The 22,736-nt window shown below is 39.3% G+C and overlaps 1 protein-coding gene across 6 annotated transcripts; it reads left to right on the top strand.

Annotated features, from left to right (window-relative positions):
• Positions 1 to 1,713: 1,713 nt before the first annotated feature.
• On the top strand, positions 1,714 to 19,306 carry LOC308558349 (pantetheinase-like). Of its 6 annotated transcripts, XM_081139949.1 has the most exons (10): positions 1,714 to 1,850; positions 2,054 to 2,292; positions 4,500 to 4,741; positions 6,193 to 6,323; positions 9,080 to 9,272; positions 10,158 to 10,449; positions 10,855 to 11,216; positions 15,021 to 15,191; positions 16,243 to 16,417; positions 19,057 to 19,306. In XM_081139949.1, the coding sequence occupies exons 3-10, from the start codon at positions 4,529 to 4,531 to the stop codon at positions 19,152 to 19,154; spliced, it is 1,635 nt and encodes a 544-aa protein (XP_080996075.1). In that variant the 5' UTR covers positions 1,714 to 1,850; positions 2,054 to 2,292; positions 4,500 to 4,528; the 3' UTR covers positions 19,155 to 19,306. The 6 variants fall into 6 exon arrangements, with proteins under 6 accessions (XP_080996075.1, XP_080996074.1, XP_080996073.1 ...); XM_081139948.1 differs by lacking the exon at positions 2,054 to 2,292; XM_081139947.1 differs by lacking the exons at positions 1,714 to 1,850; positions 2,054 to 2,292 and adding an exon at positions 4,254 to 4,351.
• The last annotated feature ends 3,430 nt before the right edge of the window (positions 19,307 to 22,736 follow it).

The raw sequence follows: 22,736 nt of genomic DNA, 5'->3' as shown, positions 1-22,736 counted from the left end.
ACCTCTCCTAAACGCCCAGCCTTTAAAACCCAGCTTGGGCTCCCCCTCGAAGCATTCCTCTGCAGAACTGCAGCTGTCCACCTGAAGGCTTTCTCTTGGCTGGGACGAGCAAGGTAGGCCTAAAATGTGAGGCCAGCGGTAGGGGGACAAAGACCAGTGATTAAGTCTGTCTTGTAGTGAGCCAGTGCCCCTGGGCTGTGACCTTTGCAAGTCCTTCCCGGCCTTTTTACTTTTCCCCTTAGTTGAGACTGGAGGCCCGGGGGGTTAGAGTTGAGGTTTTTCTGTTCCCCAAATAGGTTAGGCTCTGGTAAATAGCTTCCCTTGAGGGCGGGCTTTTGATAGGATGAACAAAATACTCGGGGCTCACTCAAAGCTGGGTTTTTCTCTTCATTAGAAACAGTGTGGACAGAGGTGGTGTTTTTCCCCTCAGTGTTTGCCCAGAGAATCCGTTGGAGTTCTTGGAGGTGAAACTCACAGAAGTGTGAGAGCTTTCCTGACACCGAATTGCCCTAGTTTTTAACTCTGAACTTTATCCACACTGTGTCTCTAGCAATTCATCAACGGCAATTGAACTGGTCATGCCAGCGTGGGTGAAAAAGCTCTATGGAAAGTAATCTCAGGGTATGTCAGGGTTTGGGACCAGTGATATGGCCTGTGAGAGATTTCACAACTAAAAGGAGAGATGCGGAATGAAAGTTTATTTTACTTTCCCCACGACTGGAAAAGGACAGGTGCATTGCTAATAATACAAGGGCGGGAAACAAAGGGGCCAGCCTGCTTTTAGGCATGCTAGGCGACAAAGAAGGGAGGAGTTTGGGTTGTCTTGAAGTTGAGTAGGTACCTGGAAGGTTGTCTTGAAAAGTTATACTTTGTTTGCTTTCCAGGAGATAGTCCGGCAAATGTCCTAGGGAAGTGTCTTTTTTTTTTCTTTCTCTTTTTAAATTTATCTTTATTGTTGAAAATATTACAGATGTCCCCTTTTCTCTCCCATTTACCCCCTCCACCCCACATCAACACCCCCCAGGCCTTCCCCGTACCATTACCTCTATCCATGGGTTATGCATTTATGCAAAGTCTTATCAGTATTTTCCCCAAACCCACAAAACATGCTTAGAGCAAAAGTTATAAAGAGCTCAAGAAGCTTGTTTGAAGGGGAGGGGGGAGGAACTCCATACTAACTAGAGACTCCTAGGCAATTAACCCACCCCTGAGCTGTGAAAACAGCAGGGAGGAGGGAGATGTAAGAATGTAGCCTTGGGAGCAGCTTATCTTCTCTGCAGTTTGAACCCAGGGGCTGTTTGAATAGAGGAGCCATCAATCTTGGGGCTTAATTACCAGGTGCCTCTCATAAATTGTGGAAGGCCACAGCAAAGAAAAAGAAAGGCCTGTTTTACTGGCTTTACCGTGTGATTTGATCACCAATTTCTACCTGGGCAGGTCATGGTGAGTAGTCATGCCTTACCTTAAGGATGATCTGTCCATTGTTTCTGTGAATCTAGGTGAACAAGCCTTTGAAATGCCTCCTTTCAGACTTGGCTAGTACGTGCCTGGAAGGCCACAAGAAAACCGCCCTCAAGGGAGCACATGACCTTGTTAACTCTCCTGTAATCCAATCCCTGCCTTGCTTTCTCTCACCACCTATTCTTCCGTATAGTCCCTCCTTAATTCCAAATGCATTTTTAAAAACTGCAAAACTGTCATTCTCCAGAGCATTTGAGATCTTGCTTCCCAGCCATTGTCATCAGTTTGGCTAAAAACCAAACAAACAAACGCTTATAAAAATTCTCTACAGGTTTGAACATTTTTATGTTGACATCAGTACTGGTGCCAGTAGTGGACTTCTGCTCCAGGTAAGCCCGTTGCTCTAATTTTGGGGCAGTGATTTGTCCTATGACCTCAATTCTCTGCTGTATCTAAGAAAAAGTATTGATTTTCAGTTGTTCAGCTTTTTTCTTGTGAAGATGGGAGAGATGACTTTTCAAGCTCTTTATATGTAAGACTGGTAACCAAAGGGAGCTTCTTATTTATTATTTTAAATATGTTTTTATTTCAGAGACAGGAAGGGAGAGGGAGAGAGAGATAGAAACATCATTGATGAGAGTCATTGATCGACTTTCTCCTGCATACTTCCCACTGGGGATTCAGCCTGAAACCTGGGGATTCAGCCTGAAACCTAGGCATGCACCCTGACCAGAAATTGAACGGTGACCTTCCGTTTCAAAGGTCGACACTCAACCACTGGACAATACCAGCCAGACTTATTTAATATTTTTAACTTAATATGTCAAACGAGTAAGTTTTTAAATCTCTTGGTAACTCACTTCAGTTTAACTTTTATTTCAGACCTTCCTTTTATAGATTAGGTAACAATTACACCTCACGGTGAAGTATGTGGATCCCCACCCACCTGGGAATGGAAAACCAAAAGGAGGTCAGCAAGTGGAGGGCTGGGCAATCACAGCCTCTTGGTTACTTTGGTAGCCACAGAATAAATTTATTATAGCACTGAAGTAAAAAATCAGACATACCCATTTGCAAGTTGAACTCTAATAACACTATCCAAAATAAAATGGATAATCATAACTGTAGTTCTGTAAATATAAAAATATTATACTTTGCAACTGAAACAAAATTTGCCTTCTTATTCCATATCAAAGTCTATACGCTTTTTTCTATGTTTTATTACTCTCTCTTCAGTCTGCCTCTATTTCTCTCTTACATTGTTTCTACTTCCCCTATTAACCCGAAGGTCTGCAGCCTTGCAGCCTCTAAGATAGTCCCCAGTGACCACTGCCTCACTCTTGTCCTTGTGTAATCACCTTCTGTCAAGTGTGGGCTGGACCTACTGACTTGATTTTAAGGAGTAGAATGCAACTGAAGTGATGACACTTCCCACATTAGATTAACTAAGAGACTGTGGCTTCTGTCTTGGGAGGGTTCTTTTGCTCTCTGGCTCTGAGGGAAGCTGAGTACAATAATATGAGCTGTCTTTTAGCAAGACCTGAAGCAAGGAACTCACATCTCTGGGCCACAAGTCAATGGGGACCTGAGGCTTGCCCTCAGCCATGGGAGTGAGCCGGGAGCTTAGGAGAGAATCCTGTCCCAGCCCAGGCCTGCAGCCTGATTGCAGTCTTGTGAAAGAGGCACCCAACTGAGCTGCCAGAGATTCCTGACCCACAGGAAATGTGAAATAGTACATGCTTGTTGTCCAAAGCCACTAAATTTTAAGGTGGTTTTTAAATAGCAATGACCCTTTGTCTTCCTCTTCAACCTGGCTTCCCCATTTTGAGGAAACTAAAGTGAATAAAGGATAGCATTTAAATATTCAGATGATAATAGTAATAGTGTTACTGGGAAACCCTGGTGGGGCTTGAGCTGCTTTGTCACTGTATCCGGAGGCAGGGTTGAATCCTATAAGGCGTTTATTGAGAAGGCTGGCCAACCAAGAAGACAGGGAGCATTCGAGCATCCAAAACCTGTCTTCAGGAGGGGCCTGAGGGATCGGGTTATACGGGGCAACCTGGAGCAGGGAATGGAGGGCAGCTACGTGCAGTCCTGGAAATCATTCTTTTGACCTTGGTGGCCTGGGGATGTCTCCATAAAGTGATATCTTAACCCATCGTTCACAGCTGTACCACTTCCTTAATTTCTTCAGTCTGGGATCAAGGGGAGTGTAGGGTGCAAAGGCCTAGGAGAAAGAAGCTTAAGGAAAAAAACCTTAAATCCTTGCTTACATAAGTGTATGTGTCCTATAATATCACAAGTATTCAGGTGCTCAACCTTTGGAAATCACAAGTGGCCCTATCAGTACTAATACCAAAATTGTCAAGCTATTTATTCTTCAAATTATTTGCATATACTGTTATGCACTGAAGTTCTAAAACATGAATTCTGCCCTGACCAGTTTTGCTCAGTGGTTACATTGTCAGTCCATGGACTGAAGGGTCCTGGGTTCAATTCCAGCCAAGGGCACATACCTCGGTTGCAGGCCCCATCCCCAGCCCCTTCCACTCTCTCTGAAAAGCAATGGAAAAAATATCCTCTGATGAAGATTAAAATAAATACATACATACATACATACATACATACATAAATAAAAATAAAACATGAATTCTAAGACTTTATAGGTTTAAGTCCTAATCACCTGTACTTTAGAATGTGACCTTATTGCCTGGGAGGCGTTGCCCAGTAGTTGACCCATGAGGCAGGAGGCAGCCAATCAACGTACTGATGTTTATCTCTCACACACACACACACACACACACACACACACACACACACGGAGAAGACAGCCATCTACACAGCAAGAAGCTTGAATAATTAATCCTCTCCTCACAGCCCTCAGGACGCAGTAAGGAGTGTTATATAAAACGTGTTTACATTATATCTATGATGTAAAGCTATAATATTTTCTTAATGTTAGATGTTGTGATTTGTTTTTAAAGTACTAAGTTCTGAGAACCACGTGACTTATTGTAGTTTCTCTCTATAAATATTAGGACTTGCTCTGTTTTCCTTGGACTTCAGCATGATTGCTTTTCAGCTGCTGGCTTGTGTGGCAGTTTCAGTTTTCTGTGTCTTAAAAGCCAGCTCCCTGGACACCTTTGTTGCAGCTGTGTACGAGCACGCGGTGATATTGCCTAATGCCGCCCTCACGCCGGTGTCCCGGGAAGAGGCGTTGGTGTTAATGAACAAAAATCTGGATCTTTTGGAGGGAGCGATCATATCAGCAGCAAAACAGGTGCCACCCCTTGAGTGTGCTCGCTTCTATACAGAGAAAGAGTGGGGTCCCAAGAGCAGGGTCACTGTCAGGGTCAGTTACACGTGTGTCAGTGTATGTAATTACGTATGTGTTAGGTAGGTAGGTGACGACATATATCAGGGTAGCCAAGGACTTTTGGTTTACAATCCGAGTCCTATCTCCTTCCCCAAATTATCAGAAAAAGGACACTATTACTTTGGTAATAGTGAAACAAAGAAAAGAATGGCTTGGTTATCATTCAGGGCAGCAGACCTTTAGGGAACTTGCTGTAAATTCAACTTTGTTGCTCTTTTCTGCTATAGATGGAGGGTGGAGGGTAAATGGGTCAGAGGCCCGGTGCTATTTTTAGAGTATTAGTGGCCTTGGTGTACTTGTTCTCTTGAGAGTGTGCAGGTTTTTGGGTTAGTTCATAATACCTAAACAATTTTAAGTTGAAAATTAATTAACAGTATGTATTATATACTTCATATTTCATTTTAGTTACAGATAAAAGTATGTATGTTTTTTGTTTTTTATTTTTAAAGTTTATCACTTACAGTTTACATTCAATATTCTGTATCAGTTTCAGATGTACAGCATAGTTGTTAGGAAATCAGTTACTTTACAGAGGGATCCCCCCAATATTTCAAGTTCCCACCTGGCCCATAAATAGCTATTATATTATTGACTATATTCCCTATGCCATAATTTACATCTTTGAGACTATTCCGTAACTACCAATTTGTAAAAAGTATATATGTTAATGCATAGTAAGTACCTGAGTTCAATAAAAGGTTAAGTTTATGTGTGTGATTTGAACAAATATGGTTTAAATAAGATATTTGTAAATCAGGTATAGAAAGGGATATGTGAAGTGTCACGAAAGTCAAAGATACATACATATATTATATCAATATACATTCTTATACATACAGAAATCAGCTTTCAGGATGACTGCCCCACCCAAAAGTGTGCAAGTTAGCTCAAGTTGTACCTCTAAGCCCCCTCCTTCTGAGAAGCAAGAATCATGTTTGCAGAGTATAAAGCAGGGAAGGCTGGGGCAGAGGAAAAGTGAAACAGAATTTGAGTTATAAAGCAATCTCACACACTCAGGCACAACAGTCGGCCTAAGTTCAGGGAGCGGATGATTTGGGGAAGAGCTAGGTTTATAATTAACAACTGCAGTGGATGTCAAATTTGTGAGTAGCCTGGAAAGCTATTCCTGCTTAGCAAAAAATTAAAAAATTGTAAATAAAGGATGATGTTAAGATTCAAAAATGCAAGTGGTTAGGCAAAAAAAAAAAAAAAAAAAAAAGAAATTATAAAAGTATAGAAAACGAAGGAATAAGATTGAATAGTTGCTTGTCAGCCAGTCAAAGGGCCTCTTCCAGGCCCTTCTTTGATTGTTTGCTTATTTGAGAAATATTTTAATTAAGCTACATTTTTAACAGGGTGCACATATTATTGTGACTCCAGAAGATGGTATTTATGGCTGGAACTTCAACAGGGAATCTATCTACCCATACCTGGAAGATATCCCAGACCCTCAAGTGGACTGGATCCCTTGTAATCATCCCAACAGGTAAGAAGACAGACTATAAAAAATTCAATCATGAACATGAGCTTTCTTCACTTGGGAAAATTTTGCAGAAGATCATTGCACAAGATCAACTATCAACTCTAAGTTTCAAGATAGTTTTATTATTTTTCTTCTCATTTGGAAACTTAATAGAAAAGTAAATATGTATTGTAAAATCACAGAAATCAGGGCTAGAAGGTAGCATAGAAATCATCAGATTCAATGTGAATTTCCACTGAGGGACTGAATCTGGAGAGTCACTGGGTAGCTGGTTAGTGGAAGAACCAGATCCAAACTCTAATCTTCTGACTTCTTACTAGTCAAGAGAAAATTGTTCCCCTATTGAGTCTGTAATTTGAAAAATGTGTGAGTAGATAGCAAAACAGAGTCACATGTCAGTTTAGAGTTTAGAATTTAAAATTTTTCTTCTTCATCCATGAGATAGTTGATGAGGTTAATGTATATGCAATCTTTAAACTTTAAGCTAAGTGTCATCCTAGGAGGTGAAGTAGCAGAACTGTGTACATGGTTTAAATCAAGTCTAGTCTAAAGAAATATGAAGTGTGATAAAAGTAGCACTATTACTTTTAAGATTAGCAAAACAATATCTGATACATAATTTAAAAATAAGACAGTTTAGATATAAAAGCAAACTGAAGCCACCTGAATAAGGGAGAGGAAGTAGTTGTTACAAGGCACCATGGTAGTGGCCAGGTAATTACAATTGGACATGCAGTATGGTCTGAGAGTTCCTGGGAGGCTTAGAGAGAAACAATTTGGCTCAGAAACCTTCATTGCCTTGCAGAAGAAAGCTTACAGATTTCTTGAGAGATAGCCAATGTCCAATAACCTAACTCAAAGATAAATTTGTTTATTCAACATTTTTTCATCGACTATTTCTTATGTACTAGGAATGCCACTGTGTGAGCGTGTAGGAGTTCTTGCATAAGGCATATCCTTTAATACAGTTAATGCCTGCACCTATGATCAAGGTGACCTGGCTCAAAGATTAAAGAGTCAGTCATTAGTTCAATAAGTTTTTTTTTAAAAAGCTTGCCTAATTAGCTAACTTGTATGAAAAAGAATCTTGCTATTTGATTGCATTTTGTTTGTACTGATAGTTCAGGGTTTTGTGTGCATACGTGGTTTGTCCAGTAAAATGAAATGATTTTGAAGTGCACTCACCATATCTTATACTTCAGTATCTTTCACACTGTGCACTTGGACAGCTCCACCCAGAATGTCCTCTCCTTGGATGCTCACAGACCTAGCATGGTGCTTTGTGTAGTAAGAATTCAGGAAATAATTGTTGAATATGTAATGTGCACTTGTTATAAGTTAGTGGATCTCTTCTTCAGTAATTAATGATTTTTTGTTATACTTTAAGGTTGAACGCTGAAATAAATCTTAGGAAATGCATTTTAATTGTTTTGTTTCACCTCTTTCTGTTCCCAATAGCACTAGGACAGAGCTCTGTGCATCATTAAGGGCTTGGCAAATATTATGGACTAAATGACAGGCAGATTTCAGACTCATATAAGCAAAATGCATTTTTAAACTCCAAATCAGGACATGTGATTTAACAAAGAATTTTTGGAGTATTTTCTGGCTGTAGCAAACAGTCTGAGAAATGTAGTATAAATGGAAATATATCAGAACATATAATGCACTTTCAAGATTAATAAAGACAGGAGAAAAATGTGTAATTAGGACTGTTTCAGAAATCCAAAACACCACACTTCTATTTCATGGACCTATTCTACCACTTCAGGTAACCTGGAAAGACTTGGGGTAAATACATTCCAAGTGACTCAATGCGTTGTATTTATATCTGTGTATTTCATATATAATTGAAGCAAAAGTCTCATATATAAATGCATTAATAATTTTTTAGATGTGCTTTTCTATCTTTGCTCTTTTACAAGGATATGTTTGTCTTGTAGATGACTGCTATGGTTTTGTTCCAATTTGTAGATTTAATGGTCTAGATTTGATACTAAAAGAAAGCTTTCATTACTGCTGCCAGCAGATGGCACCACATTTTCATTTACTCTCCAGTTCTCCCAGTCTTAGCTATTCTTCAATAACTTATTATTAACCTTTTTCTATTATTTTGGTGTTGTGCCAATACAAAATAAATATGGATAAATATCATACATTCTGAGGTCTGACTTTTCAAAGAGAGTGGAAGGGGGAGAGAGAGGAGAGAGAAACACTGATGTGAGAGAGACACATCAGTTAGTTGCCTACTGCATGTGCCCCAACTAGGGCCAGGGATTGAGCCTGCAACTGAGGCACATGCCCTTGGCTGGAATCGAACCCGGGACCCTTCAGTCAGTGGGCCAACACTAACCACTGAGCCAAACCGGCTAGGGCCCCAAAATTTTTTAATGCCTCTTTTCTGTCAGAAATGGGTTCAGTAAACAGGAGATGTATGTATTTGCCCCATAATATCTATAAGATTTAACATACGTGATATAATTAGCATAAATGAATATGACTATAGATGATAATGATAAATGCTATGAAGAAAAAAATACATGGCCTGGAATGTTACTCTAGAATAGTTTCCTACATATGAATCCCCGTAAGCATGTGCTTCTTCTGAAGTCTCTTTTTGTTCTAATCCTTCCCTTCTACCTACATTATTTAGAATTTATTTTTTGTGTTTATTACATAATAGGTTCAGGCTGCTATCATTCTGAATTTCATGAAAAGCTAAGCTTGGTTTTTGTTTTCCTCTACTAATAACACACCAGATTTGGCCACACTCCAGTGCAAGAAAGACTCAGCTGCCTGGCCAAGGAAAACTCTATCTACGTCGTGGCAAATATTGGGGACAAGAAGCCGTGCAATGCCAGTGACCTCCAGTGTCCCTCTGATGGCCGTTACCAATACAACACTGACGTGGTATTTGACTCTCAAGGAAAACTGGTGGCACGCTACCATAAGGTAGAATTAAATGCAAACAATTCAGTGACTAAGTGTGTAACAAAATCAAGTGCACAAGAGGGGGAAATCCTTATTATTATAATTATTTTTTAAATATATCTTTATTGATTTCAGAGAGAGGAAAGGAAAGGGGGAGAGAGAGATAGAAACGTCAATGATGAGAGAGTCACTGATCGGCTGCCTAGCCCACAACCCGGGCATGTGCCCTGACCGGGAATTGAACCCCGATCGCCTGGATCCTAGGTCAATGCTCAACCGCTGAGCCACACCCAGCCGGGCAAAAATCCTTATTATTGATAAAAATAAGCATACGTTAGAAGCTGAGTAGAGACAAAGCATAGAAAGTAATGATTAGGTGTGGGAAGCTCCTACAGAGTCTTAAAATGTTTCCTGTGCATTTAGGAACACAGGAGTATGTTGTTGGGAGTGTGTGCGAATCTGTAGGACCTACCTGCACTGAAATATGTCACCTTTTGGACTTTGTCCTTTTAAAGACATGCTCTGGCAATGGCTCAAGGCTAGAATAAAAAAACCCTTACCAGACAGACTTGGTTTTGACAGGAAAGAAGCAAATAAAGCCCTTTATCCTCAGAAAATAGTTGTGTTCTTGGCAAATATGCGTTATCTGTTTCACTCTTATGTCTTGGAAGATTCAAGGTCTTAACAGATAAGGATTCCCTTGTACACATCTATAAATGTGGAGACTGAACCAAGGCTCCTAGTAACTGTAGTAATCCTGGATTCTGTAACACTTTCCCTATGAAGTCAGCAGTCGTAGATGAAATTAGCACAGTCAAATCAACATGCGCTTGTATCTTTTCAGACACTGACATCCAGTCAACCCAAAAAGAGATTTCTCCTGCCTTCATTTTCTGTTTATTGCAGCAAAATCTTTTCTTGGGTGAAGATCAATTCAATGCACCCAAGGAGCCTGAGATTGTGACTTTCAACACCCCCTTTGGAAGGTTTGGCATTTTCACATGCTTCGATATACTCTTCCACGACCCTGCTGTGACCCTGGTGAAAGACTTCCACGTGGACACCATACTGTTTCCCACAGCTTGGATGAATGTTCTGCCACATTTGTCAGCTATTGAATTCCACTCAGCTTGGGCTATGGGCATGAAGGTCAATTTCCTTGCATCAAATATACATCACCCCTCAAAGAAAATGACAGGTAATGTATAATTGTTAAGCTTTACAGGCCTGGTGTAATCCAAAAGCAGGGAGAGAAAAAGTTTTTTTCTAATATGTACTCCATAATACAGTGTTTTTCAACTCTTAATTTTTGTATATCTAGCTGGTTACATGCTGTAGAATTAATCTTCATTTTAGTTTTATCCAACTTGAATGAATACCCTTTTTCTTTTCTTTTTTTTCCAAAATTCACTGCTTCTACAAGACACTCTTCTTGGCTTCTTGGTGTCCTATTCTATTGGATTTCTATTGTCCTTAGGATGTTGCCCTGAAATTAATAAAATGTATACCTAGAGGTTGTAAAGTGTTAATATGAGTTTAAAATAATAATAACTACACGATCCCTTTTCAATTTCAAATGTCATTGCCAACTTCTCACTTCCAGGAAGTGGCATCTATGCGCCCGATTCTCCAAGAGCATTTCATTATGATATGAAGACAGAGGAGGGAAAACTCCTTCTCTCACAACTGGATTCCCACCCAAACCACCCAGTCGTGGTGAATTGGACTTCCTATGCCAGTGGTATAGAGGCATTCTCAAGAGGAAACAAGGAATTCAAGGGCACTGTCTTTTTTGATGAATTCACCTTCTTGGAGCTCAGAGGAGTCGCAGGAAATTACACAGTTTGTCAGAATGATCTCTGTTGTCACCTAAGCTACAAGATGTTTGAGAAGAAAGCAGATGAAGTTTATGCCCTTGGGGCATTTGATGGACTCCATACTGTTGAAGGGAGCTACCATTTACAGGTAATGATTATTTTGGTTGTAGTGGAGTTACCAGATAAAATATAAGACACCCAGTTACATTTAAATTTCAGGTAAACAATGAATTGTTTTTCTTATAAGTATGTCCCACTTTGGGGAATAGGCATATTAAAAATGTGTTGCTTATCTGAAATTCAAATTTAGTTAGGCATCCTAAATTTTTTTATTTGCTAACTTGCAATTCTAAATGTCAGTCCGATTTTAAACAGGTTTGAAAAAGGCAGAACATTTATTTTGCAGTACCAGTGTTAAAAATGATATAATAATCACACTAGAGATTATTTTAATGGATAATGAACATCTGATAGCTCCTGCCTGCACAAATGGAGCCATTTTCCCTATATGTTCACTAATGCCTATTTTGTTGTATGAAGAGCTTGACACTAAGTATGCCATGGAGACATATGGAGTTGATCTCTAAGATATACAGTAAAGCAGTTTATTGCTGAAAAGATTCAGCTGTCTAACACCCTTCCACATAAAGCAGGAACTGTAATAGTCTTACGAGATAGAACTCCTAAGAAAAATCAGGGTTCTTGCTCTTCTCATTCTGGTCTTATCTTCCTTGATCTGGCCTCCAATCCTATTTCACCCGGATTATTGCAATATCCTCTTCACAGAGTTTTCTGCTGAGTTTCAGCTCCATCCAGTCCAGTCCATTCCTTATACTATAATTATAAAAATCCAACTAAAAGCCATTCCTGATTATTTTATTCCCTGGCTGAAAAGTTCTCACTGTCTTCTCATTGGCAAATCAAATTCCTTAACATAAAACACTCGAAGTCTTCTGTGCCTCTGTTGTCATCTCTCACTTCTACCCATATGTGCCCTGGCATCTGTCATACTGAGACATTTCCCATCTCCAATATGCCAGCATCTGCAGAACCTCTGGGTGTTTCCACGGGTTCTTTCCTTTATCTGTGACACCCTCGCCTACTCATCAGTCAGGTGCTTTTCAGGCGTTGTCCTCACCAGGAAGGCTGCCCTGATGCTTCCTGCAGCACCCTCCCCCCTCCCAACTGGGTCAGGCGCCACTTTTATGTGCCCCTAACTATCCTATGCTTAACTTTATCAAAGACATGTCATGGCACATTATGTACATACTTTCTTTTTAGGCTGAAGGCCCCTTGAGTGCTGGAGCTGCCCCCACTGTGTAACGTTTTGTTTGCTCTGTGATAGGCGCTCTACCAATGTTTGCTCATTTTGACAAACAATTATCAAGTGCCTACTACATACCAGGTGTATATTCTGCGCTAATGATATGAAAATGAATAAGTCTAGACCCTCATGAGGAATCTAGTAGGGGAGAAAGACATGTGGACAGATCGTTTCAGTACAGACTGGTATGTGATAGAACAAAGAAAGCACATTTTGCTGTAGAAATATTAAGGAGCTGTATGTACTTAGCCTAATCTAGGGATCCGGGGAAATTTCTGGAGCCATGATGAACAAGCTTATGCTATCATCTAGGTAAAAATTATGTCCTAGCCTGTTTTGCTCAGTGGTTAGAGCATCGGCCTGAGGACTGAAGGGTCCGGTGTTCAGCTCCAGCGAAGAGCACGTATCTCAGTTGCAGGCTCGATCCCCAGCCCCGGTCGGGGTGCAGGTGGAAGGCAAGCAATTGATGCGTCTCTATCACATTGATGGGTTTTTTTCTCTATCTCTCTCTCCCTTCCACTCTCTCTGAAAAGCAATGGAATAAATGTCCTTGGGTGAGAATTTAAAAAAAAATTCAAATTTATGATATAATTTTTTGTGATGTATTTTTTAAGTTAAAAAAGTTGGTTATAAAACAAGATAGCCATCTCTTGGCTCTTCCTCTCTCTCCTTTTTCTCCTTTCCCCCCTCAGTCTTGTCCTGCCTTTCTGCCTCCGCCAGTCTTGGCTCTCTGGAGGAGAGCAGTGGCAAGTCCCTTCTTGGGTTGGGGACTGTCAAGTAAACAAAGCCCTCTGTTATTTTTCTGGGCAGTGGTCCCTTGGCTAAACCGCTGGTACCAGACAAGTTTTGGAATTTAAAATTCTAAATTTAGTAGTTTTTTCATAAATAGAGTGACACTTTAGGATTATGAAAAATTGACTGGAAGTTCTGAGCATGTGGGTAATACTTGCCATTTCAAGCTGCATAGCCGGGTGGGTGATTTCACTCCGCCCTTGGTTAGGGGAATCCCTCTGGTAAGTATCTTTAGAGACTTCCTCTTGGGTTGGTCAGGGTTTTCAAGTTTCAAAATCCTTCTAATGCCGGATGACCAAGTAAATTTAAAGTTCAGATAAATAAAGAATGTGTATTTTAAAATATAAGTTGTGTCCCTTGTGATATGTGGGACATTCCTATCCTAAAAACCATTTTTAGTAATTCCAGTTTATCTGAACTTCACTTACCTGGAACTCCTGTCTCGTCTTTGTTGCTGTTGTTGCTGTTTTCCCCAGCAGCCCTCTTCCTCGGGGATAAATGCCTCGCCTATGCATTTAGAGAGCCAAGCGGGAGAAATAGCCTCGCAGGGTAGGGTGGTGGTAAAGGCAGGTGATCCCAACGTTCAGCAGGATTCATTCATGTAATCCCCTTCAACTCTGTGTTTTAAAACCTCTGTCCAAACACCACCTGCTTTACCCTCTCTGGAAATAAATGCCCCGTCTTTCCCTGGAGCAGGGGAGGGCCAGTTGCCCATGCGTGGTGGGGACTCAGTGTCTGAGGCATCCTTAACAACTTCCCACCAGTGTCCCTAACTTTAGCCACCGCAGCTTGAACAGCTCGCGAGGCACCTAGTGCCCCAGGAGTGGAAACTCTGGAGTGTTCCGCACTGCAGTTAGGGTTGATCCTTGGCTTTCCTCACTGCCACTTCAGGACCTGGCTTCAGTTACAGCTTTTGCATTAACATCCCAGCTTCTGTGCCATGGTCTATCCTCCTGGACTCCTTGCCTTTTAGATTAATATCTTTAAGAATGTTATTGTTAGTTTTAGTAGGATTTCAAGGGAACAAAAAGAAGCATGTATTTATTCTACCTTGATCAGAAAGTTATTTGTATCCCATCTTAACACGCTTGCCCTAAGTGCTTTCTGTTTAAATTCAAAAGCAGAAGCGGGGAGACCAGTTGAAGGCTGTTCCTTCAGTCAGGCAAGAACTGAAGGTGGTTTGGAATAGGTTTGGAAGGTAACAGTACAGATGGAGTTACAAGGGTATAGGTCTTGCCCAGGCTAGGTTGCTCAGTTGGCTGGAGCATCATTCTGTGCACCAAAAAGGTTGCGGGTTCCATCCCCTGTCAAGCATGTACAGGAGGCAACCAATCAATGTTTCTCTCTCCCCCTTCTTCTCTCAAATCAATAAAAACATACCCTCGGGTAAAGATTAAAAAATATATATGTATAGATTTTATTTTGGAGACTTTCTCTCTGCATGGTAAGATGATACATACAATTAGACTTTACATTCAAATAGCTGTATAGTATAGTGAGAACTGTACCTGTCCTTGCTCAGATAGAAAAATAAAATACATGACTTTTTCAGATCACAGGGTTTATCTCTAGATCAACTCTAGGGTTCACTACAACTTTAAAGTTACTTTATTGTGTGACACAGTCAGTAAGGTAGAGATTAAACTGGTGTCAAAATTAAACTTAAAAAAAAAAAAATGAACACGGATGAAGATTTGACTTTGGGTGTTGGCAAAAATGCAAATTGAGGGAATGATATTATTTTACCAAATGAAGGGGCATGGGCATTTTTTCAGGGCCAGGAGGGTGTTTCAGTGGGCTTTCCTAGGAATGAATGGTTTGCCTTTGCTCTCCTAGATTTGTACTCTGTTGAAGTGTAAAACAACAGGCTTGCACACCTGTGGCGACGCAGTGGACACGGCTTCCACCAGGTATGAGATGTTCTCCCTCAGTGGCACTTTTGGGACCCAGTATGTCTTTCCGGAGGTGTTGCTGAGTGACGTTCAGCTTGCACCTGGAGAATTTCAGGTAAGAATCTCAGCTTACTATTGCCAACTATTTCATGTAAGAGAGAGCACTTTTTGAGTATAAAACCTACCCACGTGCTTAAAAATATCATAAAAATCTCCATTTGAAAAAGGTAAAATTGTCCTTAAGGCTCATGAAGGACACTTTTTATCCAGAAAGCCTTCATATAATAATTAGTGTGTCCTTGAGAATAAAGAAAAATACTATTGTGGGGACTATATCTGTCGAGTAGAAAGAAGATTTGAAGAGTTTCAGGACTAATTGCGCCAGAAGCAGCCCCTTGGCATCACTGGGCAGGGATGTCCTAGGAAAGTAAAAAGGAATTCCTCTCATGATGTGGGTGAAGGCTCCATGTGGCCATAGAAGAAAAGGAGAGAGGGAAAAGCTGAGGAGAGAGAATTTGACAGTGGCTGATGCTGGCAAGAAAGCAAAAGAGTTTTTTTGGTTTTGTTTTTTTGTTTGTTTTGGAGGCCAGAAATAATCCTTACTGCCCAAGCACTCTGCCCAGCCATATTTTTCTACTGACTTTCCCTGCAAGTTGTGCTCTCACTCCTCTCTCTTCAGAGAAACAGCTACTGTGGGGAGTTGGGGACAGTGGGCAGTTGGGGGAGCTGAGGTGAGTGATTGACAAGGTTGATAGAGATTCAGCTCAAACTTCTCTTAGTCAATCCCTTCTGATCACTGGAGGAGACTTTATCTTGTCTGAGAGGACTAGATTTCTCTCTTATACACTCCTAGATCCATTATTTTATGTTTATTACCTCATGTGATGCCTCCTCGGGTAAGTAAATTAAGATATTGATTATAGGCATTTAAATAATAAATGAGTCAAGATATTGATTATAGGCATTTAAATAATAAATGAGTCAGTGCCAGTTCCATAGCTCCCAATTTTTCTTGTACTCTGTATCAATTCAAATATTTCTGATAGAAGAGAATCTGGCCATTATTTTTATTGTTCCCTCACCCAGTTGTACTGAGTTTTAAAAGTGTGTCATGAGTTGTATAACTTAAAGTTAGACCCAGTCAACTTCTTTGTGTTTTAATTTAGGTGTCAAGTGATGGGCGCTTGTTTAGCCTGAAGCCACCGTCTGGACCTGTCTTAACAGTGACCCTGTTTGGGAGGGTGTATGGGAAGGACCCCACGTCCAGTGCTCCATCAGACCTCATGGTACACACACTGACAGCAATGCTCATAGTTCTAGCACCTGTGGTATACTCATTAAGTTGGTAACGTTTTTACACCTTCTTTCTCTTATTTTGAGTAATTTAAAAATGATGGATGGATGAGAAAAGAAGGATGGGTCTGGGCTTTTGATATTAGTGGCTGTAGTCTCTGGTATAACTGAATTACTGATATATTTTTATTGACACCCCCACCACCACCACCACCAACACCACCATACCAGACCATATAGGCCAGATATATAGTGACAACATTTTAAAAAGATAAAATATATAAAATGAGGATAACAGTTTGTACCAACCTTTTAGGGTTTTTTCTTGGTGAGATTAAGTAAGTTAATACACTTAAAGTGCTGAGACAAGTTTCTGGCTCATGAAAAGCTCTGTTTATGCGTTAGGTATTACAGTGATATATGACTATCACAGCAAAACCAATTGTGGTGTATTTATTACTAAAATTATACCACCTGATTGTTTCAAGTGCACATGTTTTCCAATGATTCCTCCACCCAGCATATTTCAATTAAGAAAATTGATGAATTCAACATCAGCTGATTGTCTGTGACCTGGTATCTAACGCTGCAGTATCCCAGAGGGCAGCTGACTTACATCTAGAAACTGTAGAGGGCCTTCATGTTTTTGTGTTTTTCATTGGTGTTCTGCCTATTTACTGCTCTGCTTATCTTGTCAGCCTAGAAGCATATTAATAGGGTGGTGCTAAAGCAGACATTTGCCTAATCTAGTCTGTTATTTGTTTTTGTGTGGCCTGTGAGCTATGAAAGGCTTTTATGTTTTTAAGTGGTTGAGAAAGGAAATCAAAAGAAGGTTTTGTGACACCATGATAATTATGTGAAATTCAAATTTTAGTCTCCATTGCTAAACTTTCACTGAGTATGGCCTCATTCATTTGTTTAGGCATTGTTGATGGTTGTTTTCATGCTACAATGGTGGAGTTGAGTAGTTGTGGCATAGGCCATAGAGCCAGAAAAGCTAAAAATATTTGTTACTTGGTTCTTTACAGAAAAAGTTTGCTGACTCCTGTTCTAAAGCATTAAATAACATTGGATTTTAGTATTGAAAACCTGTAATATAAGTCAGGGGAAATTGCCCTTAAGTGTCTTTCTTATAATTCTTCCACACAGGAGAAATAAAATATTTTTATTTGCTTTATACTATATCACAATAACAAAATTACCTTGATTAACATGAACAAATACACTAAATAAACTAATATGCCAAGCAAGTGAACATAATTTTTATAAGCATGATTGGTATTTATTTCCTGCGTTATATCACCTCATAAAGTCTTTTGTTGCATTTGGTACGTACTAAGATTCTTGAGAGAAATCAAAGTTTCATTTTCAAATTTTCCCTGTAGATCAATTAAGAACTGCTCATCTAAATATACTACCTGATATTTTTCCCATGACAAACATACTAGCTTGTCTTAGAATGAATTTACTTAAAATTCATTTCTTAAAATGAATTTTCTTAAACATTGCAGCAGTCAATTTACTTTTTTTAAAGTGGCATTTACTACACTCAAGCCCAATTCTGATTACTCTCTCATTCTGGATTTTTTAAAATGCATATATGTGTATTTTATGATCGTTTTGGTGTGCTTTTTAACTGTAATTTTAATTTCTCCTGCTTAAAACATTTGGGATGCTCCTTTGGTACAAACAACACAATTCCAAGAAAGACCAATGCTCAAACACAATTCTTAAATTTATTTTTTTATACCTTGATGAATTCAAATCATCCAGAGAGCAATTTTGACACTTCCTCCTTTAAAGATTACAACTTATGTTACTAACTTCATGACCATGTAAGACACGCATACACACAGAGGCATATGTGTTGGTAGCCAGCTTCTGAGATGTCCCCCAGTGATATTCACCTCCAGGTTCCATGGAGAAAGTCTCTATGTTTAAATGTTCTGCTGCTATTAGCCTTATAACTTAAAACAGTTCTGAATCTGTTACCACTTTTATTACAACACATGTCCAATACAGTTCTGCTTTAAAGTTTCTGTGATTTTGTTTGCTTTGTTAGTTACTTGCCTAAATAATTTCAGTTTTCTTCTGTATTGCTCCCCACCCCGGATTCTTAATGTCTTAACTCCAGACCTGAGAATGTGACTGCATTTGGAGATAGTCTTTAAGGAGGTAAAAGGTCATTTAGGGTGAGCCAGAATCTAATGTGGTTTATGTTATCATAAGAAAAGGTTAGGGCACAGACCTGCACAGAGGGGAAACCCCGTGAAGACACAGAGGAAGATGGCCATCTACAAGCCAAGGAGAGAGGCTCTCGGAAGGAATCAGCCCTGCTGTCACTTCGGTTTTCAATTTCTAGCCGCTGGAATGATAAGAAAATAACCAGTCTCCAGTATTTTATTATGTCAACCCTAGCAAGCTAATACAAATTCCAATCCCCTTTTTTTTTTTCACTATAATCTAAAGCTTGGACAAAGTAGTTACCTAGTAAGAATATCCAGCTAGTCTGGTGCCCCAGGACCCAACTAGGTAGACTTATAGAAGCATTGCTGATGAGTTGACATGAAACCACCAGATCATTAAACAGCCTCTGGAGTTAGAAGAATAGCAAGTCATATCGGTGAAATTATGTATTTAATCTGGCATTGCATGTTCTTCAGTAACAGCAGAATCTCTTTTCACAGCTTGGAGAAGCAAAGAACATCTTTTAAGTCAAAACATGTCTCAACTGATAGAATATCCACATAGCCCTGATGTCAACCTCACACTGCACAGATTATGACTTTCTGTAAAGGAGAGCAAGGCACTTGCGGCAGTCATCCATAGCAGCAATACCTCATATGGAAATAAACTTTTTTTGTGGCAGATGCTTTTCCTAAAAAATACTGTATCATCCAATAAATATTTGAATAAATTTCATTTTCTGGTCTTGAGTGACATTGACTGGCTTTTTCAAAAAACTATTAGAAAATAAGAAAACTCCATATGGCCTTTAGCTGTTTGACTCAGTGGTTAGAGCATCAGCCCATGGACTGAAGGGTCCTGGGTTTGATTCTGGCCAAGGGCACATACCTCTGTTGCAGGTTCAATTCCTGGGCTTGCGAGAGGCAACCAACTGGTGTGTATCTCTCACATCAATGTTTCTCTCTCCCTTGTGTACTTAGGAACAGGAATCATCAATGGCAAGCCTTCAACACCATCAAACATGCTAATTTATCAGTGATAAGTTTAAAATATTAAATGCTTCAAAAAACCCTATGTGCTGCTTTTCTTCTAAATATTGACAAATTGCGCCATAATAAATTACTCCCAAATTTAACAGCTTAAAGCAATAAATGTTATTTTACATAGTTTCTGAGAGTCAGGATCCGGGAGTGGTTTGGCAGCATTTTCTGGCTTAGAGTTTTTCTTGAAGTTATAAGTAATCTGTCAACGGGGCAGCAATCCTCAAGGCTCTAAGGCTGGACTCTGCTCACTCGTGGTTGTCGACAGGCTCCGTTCCTTGCTGGAAGTTGGCTGAAGGCCTTTGTTCTTGCCACATGAGCCTCTCCATAGTCTGCCAGAAAGTGTTTGCAAAAAGGCAGCTGGCCTTGAGTGAGCGAGGAGATGGAGATGGAGATGGAAATAAAGATAGAGCTAGAGATAGAGGGAGAAACGGAAGTAGCCTAATTTGGAAGCTGACAGCTTCTAATCTTGGACGTGACATCACTACTGCCACATGCTGTTAGTCACACAGACCAACAGTGTGGCTCCGTGTGGGAGAGGGTCACACAAGATGAGAATACCAGGAGGTGAGGATCATTTCAGGTCCTTTTGGGTGCTAGATATCAGTAAATATATATATTTACTATATCATTGTAAAACAAGATCATCTTCCTTTTCTTTTGCTATATGTAACACATATTTCAAAATAGGTACTTTCTTATGCAAAATAATCCTATTAAACAAACGTCATTACCTTCATTTTAAAAGGATAACATTGAGGCTTAAAGAAGCTAAGTAATATTTCAAGGTCAGTCAATAATTAGTGGTTAAGCTGCGATAAAATATGTCTGCCTTTTCTTGAAATGTATGTATTCTTTCACTGTACTATAGTATGAACTTAGAGTCTATTCCACAGCAGCTATCCCGTTTCATAGGTCAGAATGCCAGACTTTTTTCATCTTATGTCATCTGTTTCTTAACTTGTGCTCTGTAATTTCTCGAGCATGAGAAAAAGATATGGAGAAATTACACACTAGCTCTTAAATGCTTTCATCCAGTGATACATATTTCCTTTCATATTTTGTTGGCCAAAGCAAGTCATTTGGCCATGACAAATTTAAATGGGTAGGAAGTGTAATTTCCCTTCACGTCCAGGCAAGGGAAGAGACCCATAAGCATTGGTTAGCACTGGTAATGTCTATCACTAAAAGTAAGTTCCTTAGAGGAATTTATCTTACATTCCTCCTCAACTTTAGCAAGTAGAAATCAGTCAATAAATGATTAATGTCTGCCATGCGTCACCAGGTCTGCTATTTATAATTCCTTTATTCCCTAATCTATAGTTACATTACACTCCTTACCTCCTGCCCCATTACTTGGTTGTCAGCCTCATGTACCAGCCAATGATTATTAAAGCCAGATTTTAATTGCATCATTACCTTTGTAAGGGCAATATGTCACATTCCTTATAGTTAATCTTGTAGCTTTACTAGCCACAGACTGGTAGAATGCAGAGTGAGGGCTAAGGGGAAAGTAAATGCTTAATATTAAAATATATATCCATTCTAGAACAAAGATTGAGCTTAGTTGATCATATCTGTTGACGTGGCATAGAGAATGAAAATTTTCCTTGAGATATTGGGAGAAGATTGTCACCATAAAAAGTGGGGAAATTTCAGACTTAGGAGGTAAATTTAGAAGGATCAATGAAAACGTCTCAAGAGAAGAGTAAACTCTTAATCTATCTATCGTGAAATCAGTTCCATATGGTGGTCCAGCCACCAGAATACAGCAAGAGAGATTATCAGGGTAAATAGCTAGTTAGCCACGAAACCTTCTAGAAACTTTGAACTCCTGCCAAAGCAAGTAAGGCCCACCTGTCTGCATGGTGGTAGATTATCTGATAAGTAGTTAATGTTTGGGCAATGTTTTTTGTAGACATGTTGACTGTATAAACTTTGAATTGAGTTATGAAAATATGAGTATCACGAAATACTGTTTTAACAGATTACAATGTTGATTTAACTGAAATTGATTGTGAACCAGCTGATTCTTTTCTTTTTATGATAAAATTTCATCTTGCTCTATCAAAGACAATTAACTGAGGGTTTATTTGCTATCACAATATGAGTAAAAATTAATTGAAAAGCTTGTCATTGTGTGTGTTTAGTTCTAGATGCAGAGTTAGATTATAAAAGCATTGTAGCAAGAAAATAAAATCTAATAGCCTGAAAATTTCCCTAAGTACACATAAAATTTAATTTTAACTGAATGTAAAAGTTATCTTTAGAGATTATTGATAAAAATATACTATAATAATTTTAGTGATTAAGACAATTACAAATACTAATTTTAAGATGTTTTAAAATTACTATTAATATGTTATCTCATTTGCTTAGCTTATAATAAATAAGATTCCCCTGGTCACCTATGTATAGATGGATATTAAGTTGTCATTAAAGTAGTTACCTCATTTCTCCTATCCAGCTGTTTGGAGGGTCCATGGGGGAAAATCAGCTATAAAGAAAGGAAACACTTCATTTTGACTTTTTTTTTTTTCTGAGTTCTTTTAGTTGTTAGAAGCTTGGAATTCTAGAGTCAGACAAATCTAGAGTCCAAGTCTACTGCTGCCCCTCAGTAGTAACTTAACACCTAATTCTCAGTGTTTCTTTCTTTGTAAAGCAATGATAAAAATAGTATCCGTTATTTAGAGTCCTTATGTGAATGAACTGGAGATTTTATGTAACGCTTCAGTCCAGTGCCTGGTTGCAGGTTTAGGAAAGTTGTTGGCCCTTCCAGTCCTCTCTTCCCTTCCCCCCTTCCCCCTCCTTGCACGTTTGACCCTCTTTGCATGATTCAGGCACACCGTAGGCTCATTTTCAGAAAGATGAATGATATTTTCTATGTACTTTTAATAAGAAGTGAACTTGGATGTTATTTCTAGAACCAACCAGAACATCCAGTAAAAGGTCAACTCCACTTATTAAAGTATAGTTTTTATTTTTTGCTTTTGTTTGTTTGTTTCTGCTATTGCAACTTTTGTTAACAGCTATTTAGATCACAGGTGACTGCTGTGTGGTGTCAATGTTTCCCTTGTGGCAGTGTTACTCCGAAGCAGAACGGGGTAATAGATCTGAAGGGTTTCTTTCAGAAATACAGT

The sequence above is a fragment of the Miniopterus schreibersii genome (genome assembly GCF_964146895.1).
Source record: "Miniopterus schreibersii genome assembly, chromosome: 6".
Lineage (NCBI taxonomy): Eukaryota > Metazoa > Chordata > Mammalia > Chiroptera > Miniopteridae > Miniopterus > Miniopterus schreibersii.
Note: the sequence above shows the minus strand (reverse complement) of the source record. Positions and strands in the feature narration are given on the sequence as shown.